The sequence below is a fragment of the Engystomops pustulosus genome, chromosome 10 (assembly GCF_040894005.1).
Source record: "Engystomops pustulosus chromosome 10, aEngPut4.maternal, whole genome shotgun sequence".
Taxonomy (NCBI): Eukaryota; Metazoa; Chordata; class Amphibia; order Anura; family Leptodactylidae; genus Engystomops; species Engystomops pustulosus.
This window is the reverse complement of record NC_092420.1, coordinates 92,540,124-92,564,746: the sequence shown is the minus strand read 5'-3', so window position 1 is coordinate 92,564,746 and position 24,623 is coordinate 92,540,124. Positions and strand designations below refer to the sequence as shown.

The window sequence follows — 24,623 nt, the reverse complement described above, 5'->3', positions numbered from 1 at the left end:
ATGTATAAAGCTAGATATCTGCGCAGGCACCAGGAGAATAGTGAGTGCAGCTCTGGAGTATAATATAGGATGTAACTCAGGATCAGTACAGGATAAGTAATGTCATGTATGTACACAGTGACTGCACCAGCAGCAGAATAGTGAGTGCAGCTCTGGAGTATAATACAGGATGTAACTCAGGATCAGTACAGGATAAGTAATGTCATGTATGTACAGTGACTGTACCAGCAGCAGAATAGTGAGTGCAGCTCTGGAGTATAATACAGGATGTAACTCAGGATCAGTACAGGATAAGTAATGTCATGTATGTACACAGTGACTGCACCAGCAGAATAGTGAGTGCAGCTCTGGAGTATAATACAGGATGTAACTCAGGATCAGTACAGGATAAGTAATGTCATGTATGTACACAGTGACTGCACCAGCAGCAGAATAGTGAGTGCAGCTCTGGAGTATAATACAGGATGTAGCTCAGGATCAGTACAGGATAAGTAATGTCACACAGTGACTGCACCAGCAGAATAGTGAGTGCAGCTCTGGAGTATAATACAGGATGTAACTCAGGATCAGTACAGGATAAGTAATGTCATGTATGTACACAGTGACTGCACCAGCAGCAGAATAGTGAGTGCAGCTCTGGGGTATAATACAGGATGTAGCTCAGGATCAGTACAGGATAAGTAATGTCACACAGTGACTGCACCAGCAGAATAGTGAGTGCATTTACCATTAACTCACATTGTCCTACAGGTAATGGCCATGACATTGAAAATAAAAGGGAGATGCACATCTCGTTCAGTCGTCAGTCCTCCCTTCAAGACTTGATCTCTGGACGACGCCTCCGCTGTCCTGTCTATGTGTATAACTGTCCACTGGAGGCGCTGCGAGAGCAGTTAGTGAGCTCCCGGCAGCACAGAGCGTCCTGTGATGTGTTCTTCAGGTGAGTCCATTGTTGCTATCATTGTACACTGAGCCCATCTCATTGCCTTTGTCACTGTGAAGAGTTAATGGGGGCTCTGGTCCGAAGAGATGGGTCCAGGTGGGAGATCTGCCATTTTTCGGTAAATTATAAATAGTAAAGATGTTGCTCCTGTAGCTGCGGCGGAGGCCTCGGTGCTGCGGCCGCTGCTAACTCCCTGATCTCTCCTTTAGTGAGTTTAAACAGGATTCTGCATCGTGGGAAATCTTCCAGGAATGGAGCGGCAGGTAGTACCTGGTCCGAGCGATGCTTTGCCTGTGCAGGTCTGGGGTGCTGGGTGTGGGGGTGAGGGGACGTGGGCCTAACCTGCGCTTGTGCTGCATGTGCTGAATGTGTGTAAGGTATGTTGTGTTCACATTGCTGTGCCTGTGGGAATTCTTCCTGGTGAGATTCAGGGTGGCTAAGTCTAAGGGGCATGCGGGTAAGATGGGTGAAACCCTTCTCTGTCCTGATACTTCTCACAGCTGCGGGGTCGTTGGGCTGCATTCACACTGCTACTTACCGAACGCCTTCATTTCACTGGGGAACCCATATAGGATCCATATAGGTGCAGCCGCACCGTTGTATCCAGTGCAGACGGTTCCTTTTTGACCTTTGACTGATGTGTTCCGTGCCATGATACATTGTAACAAGTTCACAATAGAGGGTTGTTGTAGAGTTACTCCATAATCTTTATGTTGATCCTCTATCACTGGGGTGGCTGATCAGTATGTGATCGGTGGAGGTCCACACCCCTGCACCCTCATCTCCACTCTTGCATTTCAACCCTTTTTGAATGACTGTGGTTGAGCTGCAATTCCAGATACAGCCACAGTGCAGTCTGTGGCGCTGTTCTTGGTTGGCTCTGTAGGCCGATGTTTACTGGACTATTTCCAGAACCCGGACTCCAAAGATTTAGTTTTCTTTTATATAATCTAAGCCTCCTGACCTGCAGCCTGATGTGTGGGACCTTCATCCCGCACCTGTCGGGGTCGGAGGTGACTGGGCTTTATGTACTAAGCCAATCATAATCTGCTGTTATGTGCTGCTTTGTGTTACCGTTGCGCTGCTGATGACTAATGTCCTGTGCCGGGAGGCAGTGACGTTCCAGCCTCTTTGGTCCGCGATGTCACCCACGCAGCAGCGGCTGCCATGAGTGCAGGATCGGTGCATTCATTTGCTTATGGTCACGTCTGTTGATGTGTCTAAGCTTCATTAAATGTCTGCTTTCTTCCAGGACCAGCGCCACACCTGTCCAGTGGTTGTATTGGGTATTGCATTTCATATTCTCTTACCCCTGTCTCAGGTCTCAGACCCTGGAGCGACCATCCACAAATCCATTCATCCATCACCGACAAAAGGAACTGGTGAACTACTGCAACCTGCTGCAGGAGCACTACCACCAGTGCTATGTGAGAGGTCAGAGGGGGCGCTGTATGGGCAATGCTGCCATGTGTTACTCGGGGGACCACTTATATAACTATCTTGTCTCTCTGTGTACTTCCAGGCTTGTTCAAGGCTCTGCAGCAGTCCCTCTGGGTGTCCCACCAGGACCTCCTGACTGCAGTGGATTATTGCGAGGAGCAGCTGCAGGAGATCGATATTACTAACTTCCTAATGACCCTGTGTGGACACCTGCGCAGCTTCCGTGAGACACAGATGGACGACGGCTCCTCCCAGAATGCGCGGCTGCGGAAGGCTAGTTTCCGCATCGGCAGCCTGGAGCAGGAGGACGAGCCGAGCGTGCGAGACAGCGCTGTATTACACTCAGAGTCAAGGTAATGGACCTAGGGGAGATCACTACATACATATTATACAGCCACCACTAGGGGGAGATCACTACATACAGATTATACATCACCACTAGGGGGAGCTCACTACATACAGATTACACAGCCATCACTAGGGGGAGCTCCTCAGATACAGATTATACACCATCACTAGGAGGAGCTCACTACATACAGATTATACATCACCACTAGGGGGAGATCACTACATACAGATTATACACCACCACTAGGGGGAGATCACTACATACATATTATACAGCCACCACTAGGGGAAGATCACTACATACAGATTATACACCACCACTAGGGGGAGATCACTACATACAGATTATACACCACCACAAGGGGGAGATCACTACATACAGATTATACACCACCACTAGGGGGAGATCACTACATACAGATTATACACCACCACTAGGGGGAGATCACTACATACAGATTATACACCACCACTAGGGGGAGATCACTACATACAGATTATACACCACCCCTAAGGGGAGATCACTACATACAGATTATACACCATCACTAGGGGGAGATCACTACATACAGATTATACAGTCACCACTAGGGGGAGATCACTACATACAGATTATGCAAATCACAGTGCACGATATATCCACACGGCTCTGGTTACACTCTGGCACCTACACGTCCATCACATGACCATGAACAGATTTTTTTCAACTGGAAGTAAACTTTCTATAGAATGACAGCAAAAAAAAAGGTCTAGAAAACCTGGAGGATTTGATACAGAAAGTATATTGGAAAATTGTATAACTTTTCATTACACAAACAGTATCAATTACTTGCTGAAAGTGGACGAGCCCTTTCAGTGAATATTATGAATTGATGGTAAAGCATTTTGAACTCTTTTTAACAACCCCTTTTCTCTCAGTGTGGATACAGAGGAGTGTGCGGAGCAGGAAGTCATTGAGGTGTCTCCCCCGGAGCCGAGTCGTCAGCTTTGTTCAGAATTTCATCTTTCTCACCTGGAGACAGGGCTGCCTTGTGAGGTGTCTCCAGACCTGCACAGAATCATCCAGGTACCTACATCCCACTGCCACCTACCTGCTCATCCTGGGACATCCCACGTAACTGTGATTCCTTCTAGTTAGTATTTCTTCCATGTTTTTTATTCTCTGCTTTGTAGGATAAGTTTCTTGCTATCGGAAGTCTTCACTTCAAGACGGTTCCCTCAAACCCCCATTACTTCTTCTATTTTCCATCTTCTCAGAGAAGAGAGGTAAGTCTCCATTACATAGTCTGCGTTTCTCTCCAGTAAAACAAAGACTTCTAGAGATATTGGGGGTCATTTACTAAGGGCCCGATTCGCGTTTTCCCGACGTGTTACCCGAATATTTCCGATTTGCGCCGATTGTACCTGAATTGCCCCGGGATTGTGGCGCACGCGATCGGATTGTGGCGCATCGGCGCCGGCATGCGCGCGACGGAAACCAAAAACCCGACGTATTCGGAAAAACCGCCGCATTTAAAAACCGAAAAAGTGTCGCTTGGGGAGCGCCTACCTTCACCTGGTCCGAGGTGGTGCATTCCGGCGCGATGAGATGACTTTCAGCGCAGCAGCGCCACCTGGTGGACGGCGGAAGAACTACCTTCTTAAATCCCGGCCGGACCCGAATCCAGAGCAGAGAACGCGCCGCTGGATCGCGAATGGGCGAGGTAAGTAAATCTGCCCCATTGTGGTTTTATTTAGTTCTTTATCCACAGAATAGAGGAAAGTCTGACTGGTTAGACCCCATTGCCCATGAGACCAGTGTTATATCCGATACGAATGGAGGGTCTGGTGGTGCCGGTGCGGCCTCTCCATTCTCTTCTTTAGGTTTCTCATAGATGGCGAGTATAACTCTGCTATCTCCAGCAGTTCTGTAGTAACGAGACCTGCACTTATCAAGTTTTCTCCTGCCCTGAAATTCTCAAGTGTAACTAGAAATCCCAATTATTACACTGCACTCAGGAATTGTTCGGGAATCAATATCCCTGGATTTGTGTAGATAAATTCTTTCCCACCTCTTATTGATAGGAGGACATCAGCCAGGACACCGGGGACAGGAAGCCCAGCGAGGACATGGAAATCTCAGAAGCCGAACAGGTCACTGAGGAAGGTGAAGGCGAATGAATGATGTTATCCCTCCTAATAATGTGCGGACGTATCATTAGAATATGGCAGTGGGGGCTGACCTCTGAAACCCCATTAATCCGGGGAGTGATGGGCCCAGGGATTAGATATGGGGTCGCTTCTGCCTTGGATACTACAGAACAGCTCCATTTACAGGAGTGGTGCTATGCTGCTCCTCCGCAGCCTGAAGAGGCTCCATCACTGAATCCAGTTTGACCCTTCATTCTGCATATTCTTTCCCAGAGGTCAGACCCCCACTGATCGTATCCTATCAATAATATTCCCATTATAGGAAGAGGATATCTCTTTAACACTAGTACATACTCATTGAGTTGTAAATATCCCCTTACATCCACAGGGAATACATCAACAGGGGGCATCGCTACAGAGAGTGACCCTGACCTGGAGGTGGAGTATCGTGAGCACTCGGATAACGCAGAATCCATGTCAGAGTCAGAGACTGTCAATCAGGACGACGATTCATTTAGTGTTCTGGGAGATTCGCTGAATGGTCAGGAGGTGTCTGAGCTGGAGATGCCTCCTCTGTTCGTGCACCTCATCTGCTCAGTCACACACAAGAACCAGCACGGATCCATGCCGGTCCTGACACTTCCCACCTGCCTGGGTACGTCAGCAGCCCATGCCCTTCACATGTAGGGTAGGAGGTGCAGAAGACTCTCAAGGGTGGGAAGAGAAGAACTTTTCCTTTTAAATGCAGGGTGGAGAGTGAATATATGATCTGATATTGTGCTCTCTAATAACATCACATGGTGCTTCCTCCTTCACAGGTGAAGTGATCAGCTGCCTGGAGAACAGCGAGAATCTCCAGAGCCTGTCACTGGCGGATCTGAGTGTGATGCTGGATATCTATGTCCTGACTCTACCCCTGGAGATTGAGGGGGTGAATGAAGACACACAACATACCCGGTAGGAAGCTAGCCATGCAATCAGTCCAGGGTGTGCACTGGTCTCAGAAGCTCACACTCAATATTTTTTTGTCTTGTCATGTGACTGTTGGCTTTCTAGGTTGGTGCAACACATGGAAAGATTTCCCTGAAAATGTGATTATATCCGTGCACCAGAAAACCCAAACTTTAACTTTAAGGGTCTATGCACACTAACGTATGAGGGATATATATGTACGGCTGCAAATTTACTGCCGCATATACGTTCCCCATAGTTGTCTTTGATGCCTGGGCTCCGAGCAGTGAGCACAACGTGTGCCGTGGCTGCAAAAAAAAAAAAAACGGGCGCTCGCTCTTTGGCCGTAAGAGCGGCCTTGGGGCTCTATTCTCTATGGAGAGAGGAGGGGCAAGCAGCGCTCGCTTCTCCTCCTCTCTAGCGTGCCTGACGTGTGCCCATACAGCTAAGGCCACCCGTTAGTGTGCATGAGCCCTATGTCATACACCAGAACTTAAACCCCTAAAAATTTCCGGCCCCCACAGGATAGGGAATAACAATCTGATTGGTGGGATCTGACTGCTGGGTACCCCAATGATCACATAAATGGGGGTCCTATATCACTAATCATAGGGGATCATTATAGACCGGCGATCCCAATTTATAACACCTAAATAGTATGAAATGCAGCCGCCGGACACATCCTCAACTAGTTATCGCGATTGTGGGGATGGAACAATTGGATTGTTATCAATTATTAATTCGTGACCACCATAAGATGTTCACTTGAGTAAGGGGAGTGGTCCGCAGACATCCCCCCACACGGGAGATGAAGACCTGTACAGTGCACCTTAATATCAGTATTTATGATACACGGACCTGGCTGGGTCCAGCAGAGAGACCGCCCACTGTCTGATTGATAAGCGGCGCCGTCCTATTAAGGCAGATTTACACAATGAAGCACTTAAGAATCAGGTCAAGACTTAAATCCATGAAATATCACTGTGGGAGAAGTTTGGTGAACATTCACGTAACATTTGTTGTAGCAGATAGATGTAAAAGCCACGTGGGACGTGTTATGCTGGTTGTATTTCTTGCCACATTGTGTGCACCTTATCTTTATGTTGCGGTCGATCTCCCCTCCCCTGCATGTCTCTCCTGCTCTCCCCGCTTGCACCATCTCTGCTCTCCTTCCATTGTGTTGTGATTTTTAGTTTGCTCCATATCCTCTCCTTTACCCCAGGTACACCTCGGAGAGCAGCGTGTCCTTCCCTCGTTCCCCCGCACAGCCATCCTCATACCGCTCTGACGAGGAGATAGCACCAGCGCTAGAGAGATTCCCATCCAATGTGGACCAGAGGTGAAATACCGGCGTTACCCTCTGCCACTAATGCTTCATCACAGCTTTGCTTCAATACAGCAAAATTCCTGATTATCAGAGCGGCCATAGATCCCGACCTGGTATGCCCTACCATGGTCATACACTTTGCACATGGGACAATCATCTTCTACTCTTTGGGAAGGTTTTGCAAGATTCCGGTTTATCGACGGAATTATCGACGTAATTCTCTGACGGAAACAGATAATGATTTTATGAGAACTTTAGACATTAAATGTCAGAATTCAGGAATTTTACTGTATTATTGCATCAACGTTTAAGTTGCTTACACTGTGCCTTATGCATTATCTTATATTCACTTCAGTGTGTTACATATAGAATTCATCTCAAAGATCTGTTTGTAAATAAATGACATTACTTATCCTGAGTTACATCCTGTATTATACCCCAGAGCTGCACTCACTATTCTGCTGCTGGTGCAGTCACTGTGTACATACATGACATTACTTATCCTGTACTGATCCTGAGTTACATCCTGTATTATACTCCAGAGCTGCACTCACTATTCTGCTGCTGGTGCAGTCACTGTGTACATACATGACATTACTTATCCTGTACTGATCCTGAGTTACATCCTGTATTATACCCCAGAGCTGCACTCACTATTCTGCTGCTGGTGCAGTCACTGGGTACATACATGAAATTACTTATCCTGTACTGACCCTGAGTTACATCCTGTATTATACCCCAGAGCTGCACTCACTATTCTGCTGCTGGTGCAGTCACTGTGTACATACATGACATTACTTATCCTGTACTGATCCTGAGTTACATCCTGTATTATACTCCAGAGCTGCACTCACTATTCTGCTGCTGGTGCAGTCACTGTGTACATACATGACATTACTTATCCTGTACTGATCCTGAGTTACATCCTGTATTATACCCCAGAGCTGCACTCACTATTCTGCTGCTGGTGCAGTCACTGGGTACATACATGAAATTACTTATCCTGTACTGACCCTGAGTTACATCCTGTATTATACCCCAGAGCTGCACTCACTATTCTGCTGCTGGTGCAGTCACTGTGTACATACATGACATTACTTATCCTGTACTGATCCTGAGTTACATCATGTATTATACCCCAGAGCTGCACTCACTATTCTGCTGCTGGTGCAGTCACTGTGTACATACATGACATTACTTATCCTGTACTGATCCTGAGTTACATCCTGTAATATACTCCAGAGCTGCACTCACTATTCTGCTGCTGGTGCAGTCACTGTGTACATACATGACATTACTTATCCTGTACTGATCCTGAGTTACATCCTGTATTATACCCCAGAGCTGCACTCACTATTCTGCTGCTGGTGCAGTCACTGTGTACATACATGACGTTACTTATCCTGTACTGATCCTGAGTTACATCCTGTATTATACCCCAGAGCTGCACTCACTATTCTGCTGCTACAGTCACTGTGTACATACATGACATTACTTATCCTGTACTGATCCTGAGTTACATCCTGTATTATACTCCAGAGCTGCACTCACTATTCTGCTGCTGGTGCAGTCACTGTGTACATACATGACATTACTTCTCCTGTTACTGATCCTGAGTTACATCCTGTATTATACCCCAGAGCTGCACTCACTATTCTGCTGCTGGTGCAGTCACTGTGTACATACATGACATTACTTATCCTGTACTGATCCTGAGTTACATCCTGTATTATACACCAGAGCTGCACTCACTATTCTGCTGCTGGTGCAGTCACTGTGTACATACATGACATTACTTATCCTGTACTGATCCTGAGTTACATCCAGTATTATACCCCAGAGCTGCACTCACTATTCTGCTGCTGGTGCAGTCACTGTGTACATACATGACATTACTTATCCTGTACTGATCCTGAGTTACATCCTGTATTATACTCCAGAGCTGCACTCACTATTCTGCTGCTGGTGCAGTCACTGTGTACATACATGACATTACTTATCCTGTACTGATCCTGAGTTACATCCTGTATTATACACCAGAGCTGCACTCACTATTCTGCTGCTGGTGCAGTCACTGGGTACATACATGACATTACTTATCCTGTACTGATCCTGAGTTACATCCAGTATTATACCCCAGAGCTGCACTCACTATTCTGCTGCTGGTGCAGTCACTGTGTACATACATGACATTACTTATCCTGTACTGATCCTGAGTTACATCCTGTATTATACTCCAGAGCTGCACTCACTATTCTGCTGCTGGTGCAGTCACTGTGTACATACATGACATTACTTATCCTGTACTGATCCTGAGTTACATCCTGTATTATACACCAGAGCTGCACTCACTATTCTGCTGCTGGTGCAGTCACTGTGTACATACATGGCATTACTTATCCTGTACTGATCCTGAGTTACATCCTGTATTATACACCAGAGCTGCACTCACTATTCTGCTGCTGGTGCAGTCACTGTGTACATACATGGCATTACTTATCCTGTACTGATCCTGAGTTACATCCTGTATTATACACCAGAGCTGCACTCACTATTCTGCTGCTGGTGCAGTCACTGTGTACATACATGACATTACTTATCCTGTACTGATCCTGAGTTACATCATGTATTATACTCCAGAGCTGCACTCACTATTCTGCTGCTGGTGCAGTCACTGTGTACATACATGACATTACTTATCCTGTACTGATCCTGAGTTACATCCTGTATTATACCCCAGAGCTGCACTCACTATTCTGCTGCTGGTGCAGTCACTGTGTACATACATGGCATTACTTATCCTGTACTGATCCTGAGTTACATCCTGTATTATACTCCAGAGCTGCACTCACTATTCTGCTGCTGGTGCAGTCACTGTGTACATACATGACATTACTTATCCTGTACTGATCCTGAGTTACATCCTGTATTATACTCCAGAGCTGCACTCACTATTCTGCTGCTGGTGCAGTCACTGTGTACATACATGACATTACTTATCCTGTACTGATCCTGAGTTACATCCTGTATTATACTCCAGAGCTGCACTCACTATTCTGCTGGTGCAGTCACTGTGTACATACATGACATTACTTATCCTGTACTGATCCTGAGTTACATCCTGTATTATACTCTAGAGCTGCACTCACTATTCTGCTGCTGGTGCAGTCACTGGGTACATACATGACATTACTTATCCTGTACTGATCCTGAGTTACATCCTGTATTATACTGCAGAGCTGCACTCACTATTCTGCTGCTGGTGCAGTCACTGTGTACATACATGACATTACTTATCCTGTACTGATACCCTCTTGCTTATTTTGATCAGTTTATTAGATTTCTTTATCCTTATTCCTTCTATAATCTGGATGATTTGTTGTCACTGTGTGTCATGATGTGGTGGGGGTATTATTGTAGGACACTTAGAGCCCTGGAAGCAATGCATAGTTCAGTAGACAAAATGCTAGAAGTTTCTTTCCACCCTAAGGCAATGTTCCTCCTGGCCCGGTCTGTGATGTGTTGTGTGAATAAGACTTTATCTGCCGTGTAATCGCCAGCGGTGACAGCGGATGATCCCAGCCATAAATTCCTCTTGGCGGTTGTCACTTTCCTCCCCTAAGGATGAATGGCGGATAAAGGCATCAAAATAAATCCTATATGTATATCCTTAAGCGTGAGAATCCTCCTGTATCACTCCTGATAGAGAAATATCTAATCCCTGCCATTAACCCCTGGTGGGGCAGCAGGTTGCAATGTGCATCCATTACTGTCGTACGGGTTTTATATTCCGATCTCTTCTTGTGTAGGTTCCCTGCTCTCTCGCGGCTCCCAGCAGAGCACCGGCAGGCTATCGAGTTCACCATGAGTGAGGTAGGTTCTTCCCCTCTCTCTCATATATTTTGTAATGTGGTTTTGATTATCATTTTTTCGCTGATTTATTTGCTATCATTTGACTTCTAGATCCGCTGGCTCCTTGAGGATGAGCTGGTGTCGGCCCTGCGTCACTCCCGTGTCATCACCCGCTCCATCCTGAGGAAGGTGCTGTCTCACGTCTGCGAGTCGGACGGGCGGCCGCATTGTCACAGGGAGCTGGTGCAGCTGCAGTTCGTGTTTGGTCCAGAAAATTCCCTGCAGAAATTCAAAGAGGTGAGAACTTTATTCATTGTATAGTATTTTTATAGTTGTGCTTTGTTTTACTTTATCAGAGTTCCAAATTCTCTGTCTAGACCCATTGGGGCTCATTTACTAAGGGTCCACGGACTACATTTTCGTCGGGTTTCCCAACGATTTCCGATTAGCGCCGAATTTAACAGGGGTTTTCGATCGGATTTTGGCGCATCGGCACCGGCTTTCACGCAGCACAAATCAGGGGGCGGGCCGTCAGACGATCCGACGGATTCAGACAACGCGCAGGAGTTAACGTCGTAAATTGTGTTGCAAGGCACACCCTTACATACACCAGGAAGAGGAAGGTGAACTCCGGCGGACCTGAGCGCGGAAGCGACAGATGCAGGATCTCGGACGCACAATGTTGGTGAATCGTGTTGGACTTCATCTTCGTCGGAACCGTGCGGATAGGGGAATCGCGACAGGACCGGGTAAGTAAATGTGCCCCATTGTGTGATATTGTTGTGGCTGCAGTCACCAGTAGGGGGAGCTTATTGCATACAGGATTGAACAACTCCCTCTCATACTCTACAGTAAATGGCTGTGGATAAGACTTGCAGGGCCAAGCACTGAGTTTGGTCTTAGAAAATTCAGTCCATCTCTGATGTGAGCACCGCAGAGCTTGCATGTCCTCCTATATGTGTGGTGCTCTGCTCACACGGCTGTGCTCCTGGATCTGAGCACTGCTCCGCTCAGAGCACAGCAGTGTGATGACGGGGGAATATCTGCATATAGCGATGTTATCAGAGGGTCATAACGTTGTGTCTATCACTGCTCAGAGCCAGCGAGACCTCATAATGGTTCTCACTAAACATATATTTAGCAAATGTTAATTTCTCCAGTTTATAATAAAAGTAAAGTCTCCTCCTAAATCTGTATCCAGAGCCGAGTGTTTTTGGCCCCGATTCCTCGTAACCCTTGAGGGATTGGCTGCGGGAGGAATGACTGAGCTTGCACTTCTCTGCGCCCCGTCTAGGAGCGTGGGGCGGTATTTTTAGAAACAATTATCCTTTTATGTCTCGCTTTCCGCTAATGTCAGCCGACGCGCGCTCGTCCCGCAGATCTGAGCCTTTAATGATCCCGCGAGAGGATTTTAGGGTTTTACAATGATGGATTTTTTTTTATAAATGAAGTACACAGTCTTTTTAAGTTGTAAATGATTTTGTTGTATCTTAATTTCTGTCTTTATATCCCACCTTATGGACCATTACCCTCCTCTGTGTATAAACAGACAGGCAGCGGAAGGGGGGCCCGTCCTGATCTAACCCCCTCCTCCACTGTCACTATGAATATCCTCTATAAGGGCCCCGTCCTGTTCTAACCCTCTTCCCCCCCCCCCCCTCCGCTGTCACTATGAATATCCTCTATAAGGGCCCCGTCCTGATCTAACCCTCTTCTCCCCCTCCACTGTCACTATGAATATCCTCTATAAGGGCCCCGTCCTGATCTAACCCTCTTCTCCCCCCTCCACTGTCACTATGAATATCCTCTATAAGGGCCCCGTCCTCTTCTAACCCTCTTCCCCCCCCTCCACTGTCACTATGAATATCCTCTATAAGGGCCCCGTCCTCTTCTAACCCTCTTCCCCCCCCTCCACTGTCACTATGAATATCCTCTATAAGGGCCCCGTCCTCTTCTAACCCTCTTCCCCCCCCTCCACTGTCACTATGAATATCCTCTATAAGGGCCCCGTCCTCTTATAACCCTCTCCCCCCCCCTCCACTGTCACTATGAATATCCTCTATAAGGGCCCCGTCCTCTTCTTACCCTCTTCTCCCCCTCCACTGTCACTATGAATATCCTCTATAAGGGCCCGTCCTGTTCTAACCCTCTTCCCCCCCCTCCACTGTCACTATGAATATCCTCTATAAGGGCCCCGTCCTCTTATAACCCTCTCCCCCCCCCCTCCACTGTCACTATGAATATCCTCTATAAGGGCCCCGTCCTCTTCTTACCCTCTTCTCCCCCTCCACTGTCACTATGAATATCCTCTATAAGGGCCCCGTCCTCTTCTTACCCTCTTCTCCCCCTCCACTGTCACTATGAATATCCTCTATAAGGGCCCCGTCCTCTTCTTACCCTCTTCTCCCCCTCCACTGTCACTATGAATATCCTCTATAAGGGCCCCGTCCTGTTCTAACCCTCTTCCCCCCCCCCTCCACTGTCACTATGAATATCCTCTATAAGGGCCCCGTCCTCTTATAACCCTCTCCCCCCCCTCCACTGTCACTATGAATATCCTCTATAAGGGCCCCGTCCTGTTCTAACCCTCTTCCCCCCCCTCCACTGTCACTATGAATATCCTCTATAAGGGCCCCGTCCTGTTCTAACCCTCTTCCCCCCCCCCTCCACTGTCACTATGAATATCCTCTATAAGGGCCCCGTCCTCTTATAACCCTCTCCCCCCCCTCCACTGTCACTATGAATATCCTCTATAAGGGCCCCGTCCTGTTCTAACCCTCTTCCCCCCCCCCCTCCACTGTCACTATGAATATCCTCTATAAGGGCCCCGTCCTGTTCTAACCCTCTTCCCCCCCCCCCTCCACTGTCACTATGAATATCCTCTATAAGGGCCCCGTCCTGTTCTAACCCTCTTCCCCCCCCCCCCCTCCACTGTCACTATGAATATCCTCTATAAGGGCCCCGTCCTGTTCTAACCCTCTTCCCCCCCCCTCCACTGTCACTATGAATATCCTCTATAAGGGCCCCGTCCTGTTCTAACCCTCTTCCCCCCCCCCTCCACTGTCACTATGAATATCCTCTATAAGGGCCCCGTCCTGTTCTAACCCTCTTCCCCCCCCCCCCTCCACTGTCACTATGAATATCCTCTATAAGGGCCCCGTCCTCTTATAACCCTCTTCCCCCCCCCCTCCACTGTCACTATGAATATCCTCTATAAGGGCCCCGTCCTGTTCTAACCCTCTTCCCCCCCCTCCGCTGTCACTATGAATATCCTCTATAAGGGCCCCGTCCTCTTATAACCCTCTCCCCCCCCCTCCACTGTCACTATGAATATCCTCTATAAGGGCCCCGTCCTGTTCTAACCCTCTCCCCCCCCTCCACTGTCACTATGAATATCCTCTATAAGGGCCCCGTCCTCTTATAACCCTCTCCCCCCCCCCCTCCACTGTCACTATGAATATCCTCTATAAGGGCCCCGTCCTGTTCTAACCCTCTCCCCCCCCCCCCTCCACTGTCACTATGAATATCCTCTATAAGGGCCCCGTCCTGATCTAACCCTCCCGCCCCCCCCCCCTCCACTGTCACTATGAATATCCTCTATAAGGGCCCCGTCCTGTTCTAACCCTCTTCCCCCCCCCCTCCACTGTCACTATGAATATCCTCTATAAGGGCCCCGTCCTGTTCTAACCCTCTTCTCCCTGCACTGCCACTATGAATATCCTCTATAAGGGCCACTTACCACCAGGTCTGCAACTATGCAAATGAATTTACAACATAGTTTATTTGCGTTTCTCTGCTACGTTGTCCTCGTCTAAACAATTAAAGGATAATTTCTATGAACTGGTGTCCACTGGATACTACAAACCATCAGACCCCCCATCAATCCCATGTATTATATAATATATTAATGCTCTGGGATATGTCCCTGACCCAATATTGAGGATTAATGATCCCTTTCTAGCGAAGCTGGGTACATGGCAGCTCCTGCAGAGGTCGTCCTGAGCTTTGCCAAACTGAAAACAACAATTTGCTGAGTTATACAAAAGTAGCAAAGGTTAACTGGAGTTTGAAAACATTATATACGGTTAGTCTCCAGAGTATCAGTTGTGTTAAAGGTCAAGTTAAATTTTGTGTTATCTCCATCAGATCAGCGGATCAGCCACCCCCTGCAGTTCATCAGAACCCCCCTGCAGCGGATCTTTCTCATCACTTCTCTCTTCTATTAATACAGGAGTTTCGCCGCCTCTCGCTGCCGGGCTACCAGCTGAATGAAGAAGAGGAAGATTATTATTACGTCTCCTTGAACCGACTTCATGCTCAAAGGGTAGAAAGCGACCGCTCAAGTCATCTCCAAGTGCAGACAGGGGCCCCCTGGCAGGAGCCTGATATCAACCCGGCCCCTGAGGTTCTGGAGGACAGCAATGATCTAAAGCTTGCACCAAAAAATGGCCGACCTGTGGACAAGGTAGATGCCAGAACGGATGTATCTGGTGCATTCTCTGCCTCTCTCCTCTTGACTTATTCTCTTGTTTTGTTGGACAATATTAATACACCTGCCTTTGTATCTTACTGCTTCTTTCTTTTATCTTCGGTCCATCTTTGTATCAGGCAGAAGAGGATCCTGGTGACTGGGCCCTGGCAGCGCTGGAAGTGTCCGATAGTGAAGTGTCCTCAGTCTTATCGGGAATCTCTGCCCAAGACCACGGGGGTAAAAGTGCAAATGACTCTTTACTGGTGGACAAATCCCATTCACCCCCTAAAACCTCATCTGTGGTCAGTCTCCCCGAGTCTGTGCAGTCCAGCACCATAACTAGTACAGGTAGGTTACCTTATCTGCGGCCAGGGGGGGTCATCATGTACAGATACCGCCATATAGTGTATGCACCATGAGCACAGCAAGTCCTGTCTGAACAGAGCCTTAGGAACTCTTCATTATTTGTTGGTTAAGATCAAGTAAATTAAGAGTGGACTTTCCCTTTAAGACGTCTTACACACCGACTTTACACCGATGTTTAACTACTTTAGTTTTGGTTAGTTCCATAAAGAAGTGCAGCTCTGGAGCACAAACTGCTTCTCAGCCAAGTGAGTTACTATGTAGATTTAGACAATGGGAAGAGTATGAGGATGTTACTGCATCTGTTGTCCTTTGTAGGAGGGTCTCGGCAGCGTCCCAGCCGTGTGCAGAGTCTGGTCTCCAGTCATGGCAGCATGGACTCTGATCATTTAGGTGAGTTCTGCGCTTGTCTTTCAGCCTCTGAACGTAGATGTTTGTGGTTCCAGTTATTGACGACAAACTGAAATTCTGAAAATGGTAAATTAGAAAGTTGCAGAAGTTTTCGTAGATTCCTGACCTATGTTGTCACTCGTCAGGGTATGATGGCGGGAGCAGCGACTCGGAGTGTGAGGACGCTCTCATCAGTGACCAGGACTCGCGCTGCCCGGTCATGCCTAAATTTTGGCTGATTGTGAAGATTCACCAAGACAGGGTGGAAGTCTGCACCCATGCCAGGTACCCGTCGCCTTGTGGATGTTTCTTTTATCTTATTGATAGTTCCTTTTCTTATGTCTCCTACCTGCCGTGTCTTCTGCAGTGCGGTGACTGCTCAAGAGGTGGAGGAGCCAGGGGAGAGTCAGCGGCTGCACCAGCTGGTGGTGAGGAAGGTGGGCGAGATCTGCCGAGTGGTCAACCAGGTAATGGTACATTATATCTTGTACAGGTACAGCACATCCATACAATATGCTCTCCTAGGCTCAAGCAGCACATTGCTGAGATATGTGACAGGTATGTCACTGAAATTAGTACTGAAAGGGGTCTATGATTTGATGACAGCAGAGTAAGCTGGGGAAGGCCGCACCAGGGCGTGTATCTCCCCTTCAGCTGCATGGATAGATTAATGGTGAATGTCTGACCAAAGAAGTGCATAGACAGACCAAGTCTTTCAGGACTTGCACTCCATTTTAGCTTACATTGGGTGTTACTAGCATGATTGCTGATGAGCTCCACCATTGCTGATCTTCTCTAATAAAGCATACCCCTTGAGCCCCACCCCTGCTCAGCTTCTCTGTTCCTGAGCCCCACCCCTGCTGAGCTTCACTAATGAACCATGCAGCCATCCTTGCTGAGCTTCCCCCCTGCTCAGCTCCTCTGTTGCTGAGCGACACGAAGGAGACCCACCCCTACTGAGCTTCTCTGAGCACCACCCCTGCTCAGTTCCTCTGTTGCTAAGCCCCACCCCTGCTCAGGCCCTATGCTACTGAGCCCCACCCATGCTCTCCTCCTCTGCTACTGAGCCCCACCCCTTCTAAGCTTCTCTAATGAGCCCCGCCCCTGCTCAGCTCCTTTGCTGCTCAGCCCCACCCCAGCTGATGAAGCTCCACCCTTACAGATAAATAAAATTCCAATATATTGTAAATGGCATGAAGCAGTGTCATATTAATAAATAAAAAACCTTCAATGATTTTCAGGGGCCTCTTGCGTGCTCACCCACATGTCAGTCTTTATTGCAGCGCGCTCTTTATAATGGACGCTCACTTTCTTTCGCAGTTGCCTCTTTTCCCATCTTATAGTACAGAGCGACTGCCTCCTCCTCGGCCGCCCGTGCAGTAAGTGCTTGTCTCTTGCTGAGGCATTAAAATACAAAATGCATCCTCCAAATTGCGACACTTAAACTTTTGTGCCGGGCATTAAACGGCAATGAGCGTAAAACAAGATAGCGGCGGCCGGCCAATCTATCAGATAACATCTCGTAAACAGGCAGCGGCGGATCAGCGATGCGGAAATCGCAGCACCTATTTACCATCCACGTTTAATAATGTAAGAGCAGAGGAAACAAAGGAGCGTCGCAAACCCCTCATCTCCTCCAAAGAGCCCCCCAAGAGGATATAAAACCCGCAGCCTGAAACCTCAGTGGTCCAGACTGTGATGTAGAGCAGAACATCATCATAACAGAGGATATTAAATGTAATATTTCTCCAAAGAATTAGCCTGCCGCTCCATCATTGTCTGCACAGCGCCCTAGACTGTAGTGTGCGGAGATGGATGCCTTTAAGAAACCTGCAACTTTAATTACATTGTCTGCGTCCAATTTTCTGTAAATAAAGTTTTTTTTTTACATAGAACGAAAAATTCGATCATCTTCTAATATCTTCCCAAGATCTCTGCTTTCAGGGAGCGGGGCACATGTTTAGTGTCTTTTCTTTTGCCACTTTTTAAAGAGGACCTGTCACCCATAAATTGGGCACTAGGAGCTGCTTGCTAAAGTAAGCAGCTCCTAGTGCTTAAACAAACCCCACAGTGTTCGAGTGATAGCGTTACCGGAAACCTCCGATAACGCTATTTAACACTGCTGTGGAGTACAATGGAAACGGTGGAACGCTCGCAAAGTGGTCCGACATATTCATGTAGGGGCGGTCGGAGGCGCTGCCTCTTCCCCGGACTGCCCCGCTCGCTCTATAGTCCTCTTTAAATTTGTCTGAAGTCGGGATATTATAGCAGTGCAGAGTACCTCTCTAAATTTGCTGTTGTGATGCAGGTCTTCTTTTTTCTCCTGGTCTCTGATTTGCAATTTTTTTTGATTTTCCGCGGGAATGGAAACAATTGCACCCTGTCTAGACAATGCTCTGTGAGCTTAACACAACAGTAGCACCTTTCACCTCCTAGACTCCTGCACTTGTATCAGTGCTGAGCTAGAATTGTGTTGTCTAGACCGGTAGGAATTGTAACAAAAGTAACTGAGTGCAGAACTTTATAGGAAGAAGTGAACCTAATTAGGTGATTTTTTATTTTTATTTTTTAAAGCATGGATGAATGGACTTCAATTTTCTCCTAAAAAGTCTGTAATATCTCTAAAATAAAGTTGCAAATCAAAGAAAACCTCTGTCTTGCGAAGATACATTAGGAACAATGCAACAGTCACAACCACTAGGGAACCACTTTACACCTTGACATAGTCGCAAATATGCACTCAAAAGTTTCCAAAAGAAATTATAAAAACAAGTTAACATCAAGATACGTGTCCTGCAGTGAATGGAAACAAAGTGATGTCTGATAACCTGTACAGGTCCCCAAATTTCTGTTAGTTTGCTGGATCTCTACCCAGTCCAGACAATCCAGCTAAAGATTCAGCGGATTTTTCATGCGCTGATACTTGGTGACAAACAGGAGGCGGCATTTGTGATGCTGATTTGTTTGACTTATAGAAGTTTGCGCCAACTGGATAAATCCCTCACAAAAGCTCAGGATGGGCTGCTGATCTGTATCCATTCACTGGCAAAAAGCAGAGATATTTACATTAGTTGAGAAATAGAGAAAGGACATTAATTTAGATGTGAACGTGATGTTTTCATGATGTGATTTTTATCATAACTGCATGATGGTAATGTCCTGGGGTAAGAGGTTAATGGGGGAATCTGAAGACTCTGAAGAATCTGATTTTCCCTGGGGGATACTGTATCTGTAGCAGATCACTGGGGTTATGAATGATCGGACTTCCACCTCCCTCTTACTGTCCTGGAGCAGGTCCAAATGATATGCATAATTTATCTTCTGGCCTCTCCTCCTGTAATGGCCCTCTAATCTCCCCTTATAGCGCCTCCTGCTGCAGGACCTGCACGACACGCACCTGTGTAACACCCTGCTGGTGGCTGAGAGCGAGGAGGATATCTGGAAGAATGAGAGTCCCTACGCCTCGTACCGGCCCCGGCTGCCCACTACCGAAGGTGATCATTACATGATATCCCCCAAAAGTTCCTCTAATATGTGCTGCAGGGGCACAGCAGTGTGTCCCATTATTTGGGGCTTCTTCCCTTCTCTCACATATTTATCATATTGTCTCTGCAGACTTCTCCGGGGAGGAGAGTTACCAGCCTCGCGATTACCTCGCGGCAACCATGCAGTTCATGCCGGGACACTTTGCCTGTGATATGGTGTGGAGCACAGTGATTCACATCCACCCCCGGCTGAAGATGGGACCCCACATGGGGGTCTCTAGAGGTAGGTGTCGTTCTCTGTATCCTGGTCTATGGATCTTTAAGAGAGAGGGACTGATTCCTCATCTATCTGCAGCCATCCAGTCCCTGCGCTCCGTGCTCAACGCCTTCTCTGTCGTCAACCGCAAGAACATGTTTGTGTATCAGGAACGCTCCACCAAATCCGTCTTCTATCTCCGGTGCGTACTGCGTAACCTGCTCTCATAACAACCAGTCATGTGAAATATGAATGAGATGCGCTTCATTATCCATATGGAGGATAATCCTAAACTTTCTAATATACTTTTTGTTTTAGTTCTTTAATTTTTAAAAAATGTCTGTGAATGAGAACGCTGAGGTTTCCATTTGAATGCAAATAACATAGCTAGCCCTGCTCTCCGCTAGGATTTTATGACAATTGTTTTAAAGCTAGACAATGCTTTGTGAACTCTAGAGTGATACATTGTAACAAACTAGCATAGAAATGTGTGTAGTTCCTTGTGTGTTTCGCTCGCAGAGCATTGTCTAGGCTGGATACAATCATCAAGCAGTCCCTGTACAAGTGGAGACAATTGTATCCAGTCTAGACAATGCTCTGTGATCTAACATCAGCAACAACAGCTACAAAATATTCTGTTCAGTCTGGAGTCCTCAATGGATACAATTGTCTTCACTTCCCAGCTGAGAGCAGGACGGCTATGTACAGGGAATGGAAACAATTGCACCCTATCTAGACAATGCTCTGTGAGCTAAACACAACAGTAGCACCTTTCACCTCCTAGAATCCTGCACTTGTATCAGTGCTGAGCTAGAATTGTGTTGTCTAGACCGGTAGGAATTGTAACAAAAGTAACTGAGTGCAGAACTTTATAGGAAGAAGTGAAACATCTCCCCAGCACTAAACTTGCCCCCTGTCATCCCCTTAGGCTCTCTGAGACGTCGGGCACTGGCCGGCTGTGGGACCTGGACTTATCCCAGTCTATGATGTCTCGCTCCTTGGCACTTTCCCGAAGTCAGGAACCGATTTTCACAGAGGATATGGCGGTGAGGTGACATCTGATAGCCGAGCCCAGATAGTAGATCTGCTGGAAGCTTGTTCATGACTCCTGTGTGATTTTCCAGGGCAGCCGCTTATCTCTGGACCTGACGTCCTCCCGGAGCACAGACTCTACAAGGCCCGTGGGTCAGATGGACAAGCACATTCTCCTCCTGGTCCATGGCGTCGGGGAGGCAGGTGAGCACAGATACAATACATTAGGTGTTGTGTAACATGGACCTGCCTTCTGTTTTACTGCATTCAACCTGCAATGTAGAGAATGGGCCAGGAGGGATCTAGTGCCAGAGGTATATGGACAAGGTGCTGCTTCTTCCGTTTCTCTATTTTAATTTCTTCTTTGCGGTCAGCCCTTTGCTCCTTTCCTCCTCTTAATGTTTCTTAAAAGGTCCATGCCTATTACTTTGTCCCCAACCAAACTTGAGTGACCCCTGTTTATATAAGAGACCTTCCCTCACAGTAAAGATTCCAAGGGTTTTAGCCCCTTATTCGTCTCCTGAGTCAGCCCTGACGGTCTCCTTTGCTCCTACCTGTTGCTTGTGTCCTGACTTCCCTTTAGTTTCTTATCCATGACCTGATCTCCTGTTCTGACCCAGGCTACATCAGATCCATTTAAAGAAGTAGTGACACAGTGATTTCTCTTTAACAAAGTCCACGTCAATGTAATGGGAAGCCATTCAGATATCGCCCATAGGACGGACCGAAAGCCAGGCCCATTAGATGGTGCCATGGGTCCCCAAACCGATACATGTAACGAGTTGTATACATGTAGTAGCCTGAACAATAGCCATGATGACTAGAGTGACGGCCTCCATTCTTTACAATATAAAACTAAATCATAAGAATTTGCATGTCTTCGGACATATCATGATACGACAGACTGATCCCCTGTGTTAATGCCTTCAGGCTCCGAGATCACGGACGACCTGGTGAAGGTCCTGCGGAAGCGTCTGGATGAGGCCACGCTGGACATTATTACCGTCATGCTGCAAAGGAATTGTAAGCTAACGCCGGCGGATGTGGAGGTGAGGACCTGGCATGACAGAAGGACAGGTCCTGAATGTGGCGCCTCCTCCGCTGATCTCCATCATTTATTTTTTCAGTTTGTCCAACCAAGAGGAACCCCCCCGACAGAGGTCCTGCAGTTCACCATCCCCCAGACCTCACTGCCCTGTCTACAAGCCATGGCCTACTACCTGCGCCAGAACCTCCTCATCTTCCTCCACACCCCAAAGTACACAGATAGTAACGGGGAGCACCACTTCCAGGTGAGATACTATACAAATACTATAAGGAAATATTATATTGTGTCTGATATCAGACCGAGGCATGGTGGGGGATGGAGGCATGGATGGTGGGGGATGGAGGCATGGATGGTGGGGGATGGAGGCATGGATGGTGGGGGATGGAGGCATGGATGGTGGGGGATGGAGGCATGGATGGTGGGGGATGGAGGCATGGATGGTGGGGGATGGAGGCATGGATGGTGGGGGATGGAGGCATGGATGGTGGGGGATGGAGGCATGGATGGTGGGGGATGGAGGCATGGATGGTGGGGGATGGAGGGACGGATGGTGGGGGATGGAGGGACGGATGGTGGGGGATGGAGGGACGGATGGTGGGGGATGGAGGGACGGATGGTGGGGGATGGAGGGACGGATGGTGGGGGATGGAGGGACGGATGGGTGAGGGGCGGATGGGTGCGGGACGGAGGGACTGTTGGGTGCGGGATAGATGATAGATGTATGGATACTTGAGGGATAGCTGGATGGGTTCCAGCTCACTAGACCTTGATCCAAGATTTCTTATGTATAAATCTGTTGCAGCGCTGTTCACACAAGCTGAAAGCAAACATTTTTTTTAAACAGAAGTAAATAAAGTAAGATTATTACACTGGATCCTTTGGTAGTGCTGGAATATTTTTTTCCTAGATAGATCCGACCATGGTCACATTGTTCAGGCTCTGTTAGTGCAGAGTCAGCAATTTTTTGGCACATTTATGTTGTCAGATCCCTTCGTCTCTACCCTGGGATGGTCACTGAATCCTTTGTTTTGCAGCACTTCTACCACAACTCCCTCTCGGAGCTGGACCTGTTCCTGTATAATAAGCCGGGCGGCCAGGGCACTGGAGGGAAAGGTGAGACGTGTGCTCCGGCCTCATGTGTCACTACCTGATGGGTATCTCATTGTTACTCAGTTTTCCTTTTATTTCTTCTTATGATTGTATATTGTGTTCCTCTCGTTCAGGTATTGCCTGCATTGCCTTGTCATTCGTGGATCAGCATGGCGCCCTGGTGATACAAGCTTATGGCGAGCGCCCAGGGCGTCCTCTCGTCTGCCCTACTACATCTCACCTTCTCAGTGTCAGCACTTTTGAGTCTTTGACCAAAGTCAGCAGATACACGGCAGATCCTGGCTCTCCCAGCTCAGGTAGGGGGCGCTGCTCCTCACTATGGACTCCAGTCACAGTTTGCTGGATGATGACTTTGTTCTGTTTCTTTCTCACTTTCAGCTCCTCTCACTTTGGTGAGATTTGATGTCTGGGAGAAGGGAAACATCAGCTCTTTACAGCTGTCAGAGCGTCTCTCCAATTCGTTGCGCCACGCGCTCTGTGATGTCATTATAGAGTTTCATATCCTGCAGATGCCGCTCTGTGTGGATCCAATGAGCCCAAGAGAACTAGAAGCAACAAATAATGGTAATGGCCCAAAGTAGAAGAAGGTCCATGTGGCCATTAAGGTCTGAGATCTTCGCCAGTCACTCATGAGCTCCCCCTAGTGGTGTCTATGTGAAAGGAATTAGTCGCTTTGGGACCCCGAGTGACACTGGGGTTGTTTTTATTGCATAATGTATTAACATATTTACAAAATGTTCTAATCCCAGACTAGATTATGATTTGTCTTGTATGTTCCTGTTTCAGGAAAGGGCCCATCTCAATCCCTCCCAGATATGAAGGGATTGGCTCAGTCATCCAGCAAGCCGCGTCCTTCGCCTGTAAATATTCCACCTTCAGTATCTCCCCCCAGCACAGAGCCAAGTACCCCTCCCAACAAGGCCGGGCGCAGGAGCTTCTGGGATATGCTGGTAAGGGCATCCACAAAGCTGAAGGCTTTGCTTCCCAAAAGGTGTAATAAAAAACAAGGTTTTGGTACATATTTCATTCCTATAATTTTGCTTATTTAGCTCTATGGTCAAGAACTTGACGTCTTGTGTCTACAGCTCCAATACATATCTATGTGTCTCCATGGTAGCAGACTACAAACAAATCCATTGTAGTTGGATGTTGTAGTTACTCCACTCCATCCTCTAGAAGAGAAGGTATAAAGAGTGGACTTAAAGGGGATTTCCCGTATCCACATGATTGCGGCTACCTTGCTTATAGGTGGAGCTCTCTGTGGCACCCTATTAGCACCCCAAGATGATGATGGCCATGAACGGCTCTCGGCTATTTCCATCAGTGCCATAGACATGAATAGAGCAGCAGGACACATCTGCCTTTTCTGTGTTCATTCTCATGATCCATGGGGGTTCAGTCACAGAGACCCCTCCACCATCAGCAAGTTGGCCCCTATCATATGTATTGGGACTAACTTGTTGTGACTGGACAACCC

General features: G+C 47.6%; 1 protein-coding gene across 9 annotated transcripts in view; it reads left to right on the top strand.

Annotated features, from left to right (window-relative positions):
• SZT2 (SZT2 subunit of KICSTOR complex) overlaps positions 1 to 24,623 on the top strand; it is a 73,598-nt gene that overhangs the window by 31,846 nt on the left and 17,129 nt on the right. For 6 of the 9 annotated variants that reach the window (XM_072128447.1, XM_072128445.1, XM_072128444.1 and 3 more), the window contains exons 26-53: positions 751 to 940; positions 1,153 to 1,206; positions 2,265 to 2,377; positions 2,466 to 2,736; positions 3,650 to 3,797; positions 3,905 to 3,997; positions 4,796 to 4,877; positions 5,250 to 5,516; positions 5,680 to 5,818; positions 7,035 to 7,151; positions 10,949 to 11,012; positions 11,103 to 11,288; positions 15,223 to 15,456; positions 15,600 to 15,810; positions 16,144 to 16,218; positions 16,362 to 16,500; positions 16,583 to 16,682; positions 19,580 to 19,709; positions 19,831 to 19,983; positions 20,056 to 20,158; positions 20,885 to 21,002; positions 21,081 to 21,192; positions 21,919 to 22,037; positions 22,116 to 22,280; positions 23,071 to 23,149; positions 23,260 to 23,442; positions 23,525 to 23,710; positions 23,933 to 24,096. In XM_072128447.1, coding sequence (XP_071984548.1) covers positions 751 to 940; positions 1,153 to 1,206; positions 2,265 to 2,377; positions 2,466 to 2,736; positions 3,650 to 3,797; positions 3,905 to 3,997; positions 4,796 to 4,877; positions 5,250 to 5,516; positions 5,680 to 5,818; positions 7,035 to 7,151; positions 10,949 to 11,012; positions 11,103 to 11,288; positions 15,223 to 15,456; positions 15,600 to 15,810; positions 16,144 to 16,218; positions 16,362 to 16,500; positions 16,583 to 16,682; positions 19,580 to 19,709; positions 19,831 to 19,983; positions 20,056 to 20,158; positions 20,885 to 21,002; positions 21,081 to 21,192; positions 21,919 to 22,037; positions 22,116 to 22,280; positions 23,071 to 23,149; positions 23,260 to 23,442; positions 23,525 to 23,710; positions 23,933 to 24,096 — 3,995 coding nt within the window. The remainder of the gene's footprint in view (positions 1 to 750; positions 941 to 1,152; positions 1,207 to 2,264; positions 2,378 to 2,465; positions 2,737 to 3,649; positions 3,798 to 3,904; positions 3,998 to 4,795; positions 4,878 to 5,249; positions 5,517 to 5,679; positions 5,819 to 7,034; positions 7,152 to 10,948; positions 11,013 to 11,102; positions 11,289 to 15,222; positions 15,457 to 15,599; positions 15,811 to 16,143; positions 16,219 to 16,361; positions 16,501 to 16,582; positions 16,683 to 19,579; positions 19,710 to 19,830; positions 19,984 to 20,055; positions 20,159 to 20,884; positions 21,003 to 21,080; positions 21,193 to 21,918; positions 22,038 to 22,115; positions 22,281 to 23,070; positions 23,150 to 23,259; positions 23,443 to 23,524; positions 23,711 to 23,932; positions 24,097 to 24,623) is intronic. The other 3 variants (XM_072128448.1, XM_072128442.1, XM_072128446.1) reach the window with 2 other exon arrangements.